The 11,331-nt window shown below is 40.1% G+C and overlaps 3 protein-coding genes across 3 annotated transcripts in view; 2 read left to right on the top strand and 1 right to left on the bottom strand.

The window, feature by feature from the left end:
- LOC308306454 (uncharacterized protein) overlaps positions 1–1,434 on the top strand; it is a 2,197-nt gene extending 763 nt beyond the window's left edge. The window contains exons 2-3 of the mRNA XM_080751462.1: positions 849–954; positions 1,340–1,434. Of these exons, the coding sequence (XP_080607588.1) occupies positions 849–954; positions 1,340–1,417 (184 nt within the window). The 3' untranslated portion in view covers positions 1,418–1,434. The remainder of the gene's footprint in view (positions 1–848; positions 955–1,339) is intronic.
- The window catches only part of manba (mannosidase, beta A, lysosomal), a 55,210-nt gene that overhangs the window by 1,748 nt on the left and 42,131 nt on the right, over positions 1–11,331 (top strand). The window lies entirely within an intron of this gene.
- Positions 3,637–10,432, bottom strand: LOC308305467 (uncharacterized protein; the record flags this gene model as incomplete). Its single annotated transcript, XM_080750263.1, has 13 exons — positions 9,698–10,432; positions 9,473–9,526; positions 8,176–8,295; positions 7,838–7,912; positions 6,715–7,340; positions 6,488–6,578; positions 6,204–6,393; positions 5,992–6,058; positions 5,827–5,881; positions 5,501–5,647; positions 4,830–4,911; positions 4,500–4,649; positions 3,637–3,896 (listed from the first exon to the last, which is right to left on the bottom strand). The coding sequence occupies exons 1-13, from the start codon at positions 10,064–10,066 to the stop codon at positions 3,637–3,639; spliced, it is 2,286 nt and encodes a 761-aa protein (XP_080606389.1). The 5' UTR covers positions 10,067–10,432.

The raw sequence follows: 11,331 nt of genomic DNA, 5'->3' as shown, positions 1-11,331 counted from the left end.
TTTACACTATCTCTCTCTCTCTCTGTGTGTGTGTGTGTGTGTGTGTGTGTGTGTGTGTGTGTGTGTGTGTGTGTGTGTGTGTGTGTGTCTGTGTGTCTGTGTGACCGAGCCTTCCACAACTTTAAATAATTTGAGATATATTTAGCTATAGACCAGATGATAAAAGTGCAACGTGAATTGATTCTAGTCTATAGAAGTAGTACAATTCAATGCCTGGTGCACTGAGATGCAGACCGAGCCATCTCGGTGCTAATGTGTAGCACTCCACCCCATCTTTTTTTCTTTTTCATCTCGTTTCACACATATGAAAATGTCTCTATAGAGGACTAAATGTCCTGTAAATGTCTTTCAGTGTAACATCACATAGCTGATGTACACACAGCTGGGCAGAGGAAGGACAACACTGTAGTGTACAATGTATGATTCCTCGGTTTACCTTTTAAAAAGAGGAACCACAGCTATAGGCTAATGATGGTCAAAACTCCTTTGTTACAGTGACAACACAGTGACATTGAATTATCCACCCTCATTATGCACTTATTGCACTACTGAATTACACATGAATGTAAAAGATATAGCCCAATCACTGACCAATGAGCCATCATCATTACACATTGTTCTCTTCAGACAACAAAATAATGACAATGACTGACTTTTAATGACAATGAAACTCCACTGAATTACATGTGAATGGTAAAGCCAGACACATCAATGACAACGTGTCACACCCACCCACACAACAATGAATCAGGATTTATGAAAGAACAGTATGAGAGAGACTACACAGCATGCATGCTACAATACTACTGTATACAGTCTGCAACTTTTCTTCTTTCTTCTGACTGCAGGCAATATCGCCTGGCGGGATACCGGCACGTCTTGGAGTGGATCCTTCAGGGGGCAAAACTCGGGATAGGGAATCGTGTTGTCCTGCCAGCTTGCATAATTCACCAGGTAAAACTATCATATATTACATACTTTGACCATTTTGCTTTTTTCCACTCACCCTAGAATATTCGCATTGCCTATTGTAAATCCATCTGGATTAAAGTAGTTGTTCACCCCCAAAATGACATTTTTTTCTATTGATTAGTCACCCCATGGAGACTTGAGTTCAATAATATTTATTAGTTTTTTTTTAAGGCAATACTTTGATTACTATAGATTTACTACATTTACTATACTCATAATTTTGTCTTAGGAATGCAACTAATACAAAAAAATATTATTGAACTCAAGTCTCCATGGGCTGACTAATCAATAGAAACATTTTCATTTTGGGAGCTTTAAGAGCTTTTAAAACCTAAATTGTAAATCATCTATCTTCCTCCTTTTCCAGGTGAGGCTGCGATTTCCCGCTCCGGATGGCGTGTACAAAGGCTATTGTGAAGCTGAAGGTCTTTTTGATGAGCTGTGATGGTGTGCACATTTGTGAGCCCATTCAATTATAATAAATAGATTCATTCAAGACATTGGACTTTTTCTTTTCTTGTAATACGTACACAGTTTTAGTGTTGAGTGTTTGCAACACAGTGTAATAATAAATTGTTGATTGTTGCCAAGTGATTCTCAAATGGTGTTACGTGTACACCTAGGGTTACAAAGAGGTACTACAGGGGCACATACAAGTGAAAAATGAACACCAGGTAGAGTAAATGTGTTCAGGTCAGGATGCTCTAATTTCAAGTCTTTCACTCCTTTTTCTTATTTGTAATGTTATATATTCTTCAAAAGTGGGTTATCGTTAATTCATAGCATCAGGTGGACACCTCATGTCCGAAATGGTTACTTTTCAGGATTCAAAAGTAGCAGATCTACAAGCTAAAAACGCAATATATTTTGAGCTTGTAGATCTGCTACTTTTTGTATGACACTGTAGTATAACATAGGGCATTAATGACCAAAAAGGTAAAATATTAGGTTTCTGCCTGACAGCAACAATATGCTAGATATAGTTTTGTAATCTAAGAAAAGGGGGTACTGAAGCAATGGCCTACAGTAAGAACTTCTCAGTGACTGATTCAGGTTTTAAAATACCTGAATGCAATATAAAATACACAATGACATTTCGTGACATTGCAGGGATTAAATCAATGTACACAAAGATGATATCAATGTTAGATCAAAGAAAGAAGTTCCACACAGCCTGGACCTGGCAAAGATTTCCTATTTTCGAGGGCGCAGAGGGAAAAAGGAACAAACCAAATAGAGAGGCAAAGGTAAAGTTTACTAGTAAGTATCAGGGTTCCCACACATTTTTACCAATTAATTTCCAAAACATTTCCAGAATATTTAACCTAATTTCCAGGACTATATAACAATAATTCAGCTCAATAACAAGTCGCTTACTCCTATGCACAATGCCAAAAGACAGGTAGTGTATGCCAGTGGTTCTCAACCTTTTTAGGCTGTGACCCCTGAAATAATCATATTTTAACTGGGGACCTGGCACCCTGACGAGCACAAAGAGTTGAGGAATTTTGTAGAACATGTTTCTATTGTGAAAATAGCAGATCTACATGCTCACGCCGCCTCGCAACGCGAGGTGTTGTGAGCATGTAGATCGGCTATTTTCACAATTTCTGACTCTAATATTTGACAATTTGGCCAATGTTTAATTTGTCATTTCAGAGGTATTACCAAAATCAATAACCAAAGACAATGCATAGCTATTTTTTCCAAGACCTTCCAGGACCCTTGATAAATTCCAAAACTTTTCCAGTACTGGAAAAATATGTTTCTAATTTAATTGAGTGGTTAAATGTCTGAATATACACATTAATCCAATCCATGAATCCAACAAAGAGAATAGAACAATAACACATTGATTTACACAATACTGATGATAGTGCAGTCAAACAATGTCCATGACGCTAGCAAGGAAAAGTGTGGAAAAAGTTTCACCTACTACACAATTTTATAGACTACAATATATGTGTAGTGCTGCTTCATCTCTCTCTCTCTCAGCTAAAGGGTGCTTGGCCTGAGAAACGTGAACCCCTCCTGCCTCTAAAGGGGTTTTCACAGGAGGCTAAGAACATTTCCTATGGCATCATTTATACTACACAAAGAGCCATATGGTTCCATTTGTACACTTTCAGAGCTATGGCCAGTCCTTGTCTAATGCTTGCCCACCTGCCCTTGGCAGGTAAATAAGGTTTGGGCAGGTGAAGTTCACTTTCAGGTTGCCCAACCACTCATTTGATGAGACGCAACCGTCTATAAACACAACACAAGCTATCTGTCTAATCACCTGAACGTGGCCAACACACTGTCCTCTGGTCTGTGGAATGTAAAATAAGAGCACTGTTAACCTATCATTTTTGTGCACTTAAAAATATAAAATAACAAGTGAGTAACCATAGACATATTCAATCATAGCTATGTAGGTATTTGGTATTTTAATTTGGATGTATTGAGGTACAACATTGTATCGCACAGACCCAGAAAGTAAAGAAATAAGTCATCTTATAACGGATGATTTACTTTTTGGGCAAGTAGAACATGACCTGTACTTGCCTCTGAGACCTTAGTATCAACCCCTGAATGTTTGAGAACCACTGTCCTGGTGGTGCCGCAGTGTCATAGTAAATCAGTGTCATACATTTGACACACAGTGTCTTGAAAACCTGGAGACTAGTCCTGGTGAAATCTGGACTGGTGGTCAAGAACTGCCTGCTCCTTTGGGGGCTTGGGCGTTTTGGCAATGTTGGGTGGTAGAGATGGCCGATCGAGAGAAGAAGTTGGCACTTGGTAGGGCACTGTCACATCCTTTCTCCGCTTGATGGCGAGACGGACCAGTGTCTCTCGGAAGAGTTGTGTGTGGGGCACGTACTGCTTCTTCACAGCCCACCTCCCTGTCCGCTTGCAGTTCTCCTGTTTGGTGCAGAGTTCACCTGAAATGTATTTATTTTTTCTTGTCATTGAGCAAGTCATATATTTGTTCTGTTCCTAACCCTAGGCCAGGGGTCTTCAACAGGGGTTCCGGGACCCCTAGGGGGTCCTCCAAATCTTAGAATATAGATAGAATGTTTTTTTCTCCTTTCTCCCTATGTGTCCATATTCTGAGAACTTTAGCCAAAAATAGCAGATCTACAAGCTCACAGCACCTCGCGCTGCAAGGCGTTGTGAGCTTGTAGATCGTCTATTTTTTTCAAAGAGCTTTGGTGTAGAGGGGAAAAAGAGCACAGTGAAAAGGTCAACCCGGGTCAAGTGGTTAAATATCTGAAAACACAAATTGAAATGAATCCAAAATACACTGATGATTGTGCTGTCAAACGATGAAACTATATGGAATCTATGAACAGGTTGTGGGGGTCCCTGATTCATCTCTCTCTCTCAACTAAGGGGTCCTTGGCCTGAAAATGTTGAAGACCCCTGCCCTAGGCACTTTCACATTTAGAAATACAGCTAGTGCTGTAATGTATATACAGAGGACAGGCAGAAATTGATCTTTACAGAAGGAAAGTAGGTTCACACTATGGACAAATATGAATAACCTGTGGCACTTGTGGCTTGTTTCCGCTTCACAATGTTTTCATTGTGGTCCAGAACAGCGAGCATTCCCCTCTCTTTCATGCCAGTGTAGGAAAAGGCTAACCTTTTTGGCAAATATTTCAGGAGAGCAGAATGGAATACTTCTAGGCCACCTATAGGAACATAATAACAAAATGTGCACATCAAAAAAAAAATGTTTTTTTTTTTTTTTTTTTTTTTTTTTTTCAAATAATGCAGGTAAATATGGAAATCGGGAAAATTTCACATCACATCTACATGTTTTGGCTTTCCACCAGCAGGACCATAAACATGTGATGACAATGTCAGTTTACCTGTGTGTTTGAAGAGGCCCAAATATTCCAGGTCTCCCAACAGCAGCTTGCCACAGACCAGCTTCTCCAAATCCTGGTATACCTGCAATCCCAATGTAGGCATTTAGTAGACGCTCTTTATCCAGAGCGATTTACAGTAGGTAGGCAAGGTAACCACAAGATAATACATCAAATGCATAGATCTAATAATACATCAAGAAAAAAACAGGAACCTACTGTCAGTCTAAACAGTATATTATCAAAACATTATTCTATAAATTCCTATTCCATTAATCTATAAAACCTTTTGTTAGCTGATCTACTGTAAATTATTGTAGGGTTGGATCAGGCTGGGAAGATTTTGCCATACATTTCGTTGCTTTGTTGTAGGGCAACATCAGTGTTTTGTACTATCAGTAACTGGGAGCCAATGGAGGGAATTTAGCAAGGTGTAAATGATGATGGGGAACTTATTTCAATAACAAGCTCATAACGCCCTCCGGTCGTGTATATAGCACTGCAGTGAAGGCAACGTAACACTATAGTTACAAGAGTGCTTACTGCTTAGAGTAGTACATGTTCAATATTTTAAAATGAGATCACATTGATGTAATAATCGAGACTGTGTGTAGTTTCTTTATAGCCCTAACAGTAACATACAAAGACTAGATTCTATCTAAATAATACAGTACCTGTGAATCCCTGGAAAGCCACTTCTTCTTCTTCCTCGTCTCTTGGTCCAGGGGGGGATGAAAACACCTGTACCTCCGCCCTCCCTCAGTCCAGCTATGGATGTCTCGGACATGGTACAGTATGGACAGCCAACGACGCTTCAGCTCCTGAAATAAATACATTGATATGCAATTATGGGCCTCTGTGACAAATAAGAAAGCTATGGTAAACAATAAGGCAACAAAGATAAGGAAAACTAATTCTCTCTTGTTAAACAGGCCAAAGCAAAGGTTTTACAGTTAGATGAATAGGCCAGACAGTAATGTAAAATATGATGATCACATACCTCTGTGTTGCCTCCGCAGGAAGCAGAACAGAACCACAAATGATTCCTCAGAGACCTAATTGGTGAAATACAATACATAGGTTACACTCCTGTGTAACGCTCAACTTACTCAACATGAGTATTTGTGTGGCTGTAGGTGTCTTGAACATAAACATCTGCACTTACATTGACCAGTCCGCTAGATCTCCCCGACCCTTCTTCTTGGCTATAGCCATCAGCTTGCTATGGAAACCTGAAATAATAATTTAAATATTAAAACAATCTGAACTACTTGGGTGTCACCTCCGGTAAAAAAAAAAAATACATTGCAGACAACATAGAAAATGTAAAATCAGAGATTATGGAACACAATCCATTATCCAGTATCTTGCACTTGCCTTTGACCGTGTGCCAAATGTCAAATTGATGGTCGATTTCAGGATAGATTTCAGACCTCATCTTCTTTCTCACTGATCGTGAGCGGTCCGTTGCTACCACCTCCACCTGTAGTCCCACATCAAGCAGCGTGTCGAGGGCCCGTGTGAAGCCTTCTACTTCCATGGCAGATGAACTTGATGCTTCTGTGACCTACAAGAAGTTAGAGGGATGGAGGGTAGTAAAAGATACATAGAGTAACCAGCCGTTATGCCACAATGTTATGCAATAACACAACTCAAATTACCTGCACTAGGTTAGTCTGCAAAATCTCTCCAGTGGCATCCAGCATCATGGTGTAATGGCAGTATTTTGCTGAAAACCCTGGTGAGTCACATCTGAGTAAAAACAAATATATACATATTAAAATAAGCATTTCAATCAATGCAATAAATCCCAAACTAATGATCAATACTGATTTCAATGTATATACACTACTACTTCTGCTGTTTCCTTTACATTCTTCATACACACCTTCCATCCCCAGACAGGTGGACTGGCGTATACGGTTCTCCCCTCTCCTTCTTTTCCACCTCTTCAATGCAGAGTCTGGCCAGGATGGAATCCCTCTGTCTTGCGTACGTGCTCTCAATGACAGGACCTAGATATGACTTCTGCATGTCATAGAAGGTGGTGTGTTTGATCATCCTCAAGTTCATTAATGCGGACCAATCCTCCAACTCTGTGATGGTGCTCCCCGTGAACAGCACAGAGGCAGCACTAAGCAGGTTCACCTCAGGCATCCCTCTGACTTCAGGAGATGAAGACCAGGTACCAGAGTGTCCTTCAAGGCAGTCCCACCTAACCTTCATCTGTGCCCCGACATAGAACACGTTTGTTTCGTTTATGGGCTTTCCACAGCACTGACACTTCCTGAAGAGTTCTAGGATACTGGACTCATAAACAATGACCTTAGGCTCCTTCCAACGATGACGATCTGGATCCTCCTCATCATCATCATCATCATCCTCCTTCTTCTTCACACGCTTCTCCTGAGATGAAGCTGGGGTGGTGGTGGTGGATGAATCATCCTCGGGACAATAGTCTGAATCCTTGGGGTCAAATACTTCCCAACTGCTGCTACTTGTGTCCATGAGAGCCTAATTTTAAATGAAAATGGAGAAATAAACTAACACGCTGACCACACCAACATTGGCAGTTGATAATGTCTGTCATTAAGACCTGGAATTATTTTATACTTTAGCTATTGAAAAATAGCAAATATACAAGCTCACAGCACTGCTGACCACTTGTAGATCTGCTATTTGTTGTTGTGAAAATATTTGTAAATCTTTGTATATATATTTTTCAAAGCAAACTTCTGTAACTCAAATCTCTGCTTCTGGGGGTCCCTGGAACAACATATTTTGAGATGGGGATCAACGGCCAAATACAACATACAATAGTAATTTGGAGGGTCCTTGACATAAAAAAGTTTGAGAACCACTGATTTAGAAGACATTCATAGAATTGGGTCAAAATATTCAAAGACCATATACAAGCACGCAGCGCAGCATTCAGTGCTGCATAGTATTCCACAAATCAGTACTTCTCACACTTTCAAGATTTTTCATTAGTAACCATGGTGAATACTTACTGATTGACGCAGACGATGTAGCCCATGTGGGCTTGCAGTGTGTGGCGTAGATGTGGCGGGTGATCCAGCTACAAACTAAACAACAACAAAAAGGTCTCATTGTAAGCATCATAGACTCTCAGTAGGCCAATTCATTTACAACATTTACAAAGACCACAATAACATCTCTGTAATGCAATCACCACTTGTCAGTGTCTGTTTACATGTTCCTTCTACTCCTTAGGGCAGTGGGTCTCAACAAAACGTTCTTACCTCTTGAAAGAGGACATCTTTATGTGAAGCCTGTCTATATGTAGGTGCACGTGTTGCCAAGTATGGCATTTGAACCCTAATCATACCTCCTTTCTTCTTCTTTTGGCCATGGCTGATGGTGATGCTGTTGGTCCTATTTTGGCCATGGCTGATGGTGATGCTGTTGGTCCTAAAGTAGGGTTTGAACCTCCCCTCTCCATTGACCCCTGAGGATAACAGCAGAAATGAGGGAGAGTTTAATCACTATTATTTTACCAGCTACAAGATAATCCAAGACAGAATGTATAAGAATCAATCAATCCACATAAAATATTCCACTGTGATGACTTATTTCACCAGTGTCTCTCAAATAAAGTATGTGTTGTACATGCATTTACATGACAGTGTTAGAAGCACTGTGTTGTATCACTGATACTATGTTCTGTTCTGTTCTGTTCTGCTCTGCTCTGTGATTGTAGAGATATTTGAAAATAATGATAAATGATGAGACCAAAGAAACTTTTTACAAAGTGTACATGAAACTTCTTGCAAGTTGAGAAAAATACCAACAAAGGAAAAGTGTACAGAATATGGCTTGAAGGTTCACAGCATTAACGTAGTGGGTCTCTTTTCTGTAGCTAGTAACCCAATCGCAACACAGAAGCAGGCAGACTATTTTGACGTCTTTCTAGGTTGTGACATCACTCACAGTCAGACAGAAAAGCAACTTCCCGTTAGGTTCTTCAAAATAAAGTGTCTAAGCTTGTTCCAAATTATACTAAAATAATCTGCAACCATAAACAAGCATGCAGTAAATAATGTGTTTCCGAAATGTTTTTAAATTGTAAATAGTAGTTATATTTTTAACAGCTGGGATTACTATTCATGTTTATCATTATCATGAAATAATTCACAACACTGATTCTCTGTTCGATTGTGCTGCGTATGTGATGCCTTGCCTGTGTTGTGATTTCACTCAGGGTCTTATGTTGGCATGTGATTCTAATGTTGTGCTACTCAAAGTTGGTTGATAAGTGAAGTTCTCTGACAAACGGTGTCATGGCCTAATCATTCGCCAACACAATACACTACACTGATTATGCACCACAAGGCAAATTATGACAGGATAAAGATTAGCATCGCTAGCAATGACAATAGAGCCCAGCCCAGCACAACGACAACACATACATTCATAAGATTGACTTCCATTATTCTAAATGGAGGTGTCACACTAAACCCAACCTAAACGATCAGTGGGGATGTTTCTACGTGGGGGTGTTTCTGAATGGAGGTCTGCCCCCCACATTGCCCTCGGGATCAAGAAACCTACATCCTAGCACTAAACGTGTCTCAAAACAACAAGGCTAACGTTATATTGACTTCTTCCAAATAAAAGTTGCCTACCTCTTGCAAAACTGCAACTTCATTTGAAGCCTCCACTTCTACAGGTGACAGGTTCTAAAGAAAAGTGACAACATAAATATAGCTAGTCAAGTGACTTGCGTTTACTTCTAATCTATTACACATTTCACAAATTGCTTACAGCATTACGATCTACAAGCTCACAACGCGTCGCGCTGCAACGCATTGTGAGCTTGTAGATCGGCTATTTTCAAACTCCAAACATACCTCTGGTGTTCTTCTTTTGGCCGGCAGGGGTGGAACAGCAATAGACGTGGTGGACGTCTCCAGGAACACTGATGGAACAGCGCTCTCCTTCAGTATAGCTTTTGCTTTCCTTGGCTTGCCCTTGTCCATCAGTTCTCCCATCAGATTCCTCTCGAAGTCCTCCTCCGTAAAATGTTCACTACACACTCGCAGAGCTCCGAGTATCATTGGGTCTGTATGTTCATTGTAACGCGGGTGTTTGATTGCTCTCAGCCACTGCTTACAAAGCTCCCGTCGTCGGTCTCCTTTTGGAAATGTGTGAAAAGACACGGGTCCTTTCTTCCTCTTTCTGGCCTCGTAACATCCAGGCACAACACAAAACGACGGCATCTTTTTACAGACAGACACGGTCCCACGGACACACACAAAACAACTACTACAACTACTGCAAAACAACTACTACAACTACTACTACTATAAAAACGACTGCTGCTGCTGCTACTAATACTACTACTACCACTACTACTACTAAGCTACTGCTATTATTACTACTACTACTATTACTACCAAATACAACCAAGACACGTTCCAAACACGACCAATGCTTTCCACCAACAAGCCCCTACAAGGCGCGCTGTTGTTACGAGCGGGAGGAAGGGGTTGGGCGAGTCGCGCAAAGCACCGTGGGCAGTGTAGTGTATTACAGGACGCGCCCTAGGAAGTGAGGTCATAGCTTCGCGTTTTCAAAAAAATGGTTATATACCACCAAAATAAAATTCCTTTTGGTTTCCATGTTAGAATATGATAATATGGGGTTACAAAAGCCCTTGAAAACGACCGGAGCCCCCCTTTAAGTACCAAAGGTAAAAGTGCTCACCATTGTGCAGAATTTCCCATTTCACAAATCCTTTGAAATTAAACTGATCTGTAGACTACAAGCTCACAATTCGGCGCATCATGATGCATTGTGAGCTTGTAGATCTGCTATTTTCAAATGGCTGAACATATATTGGGCTGAAGTGAATAATGTTTCTTTTTTTAGTAATAATCAAAATCTCTAAAGTAACTAGGAAGTTCTCAAATAATTATAGTGGAGTAAAAGTAATACCGGTATTTGTCTCTGAGATGTTGTGGACTGTGGAGTAGAAGTAATTCAAGTAAAAGTATTGGAAATACTCAAGTAAAGTACAAATACCTCAGAATTGTACTTACCTACAGTAGGCTACTTAAGTAAAACTTGACACCACTGCAGGTCAGTCAGTGTGTTGTTTCCTTTACCAATGAGGCCTGTCACAATTATTACAATAATCGCAATCATGTTGTCATGATCGTCATACATTTAAAAAAAAAGTGGAAATGACCGAGCTTGAAGCTCACAACGCGACCGCTGTGAGCTTGTAGATCAGCTATTTCCACTATCAATGTTCTTTTTTTAGTATATAAAGTTGTCAAATATCAATCGTCATGTAGTAAAATGTCATAATGGTGACAGCCTTGTTAAAGGAGTCATCCAGACCAAAACACATATAGAGTTCTTTGCCCTGATGAAGACCACAAGGTCGAAACATGTTGGTTTTTAGACAATAAACTTTGTTTTATTTTAAACTCCTCGAGTGCTCGGATCTCATCTCCTTTTTCTACAGAGTTAAATCTGC

This window comes from Nannobrachium achirus (genome assembly GCF_963921795.1).
Source record: "Nannobrachium achirus genome assembly, chromosome: 20".
NCBI lineage: Eukaryota > Metazoa > Chordata > Actinopteri > Myctophiformes > Myctophidae > Nannobrachium > Nannobrachium achirus.
This window is presented reverse-complemented; position numbering and strand designations above follow the sequence as displayed.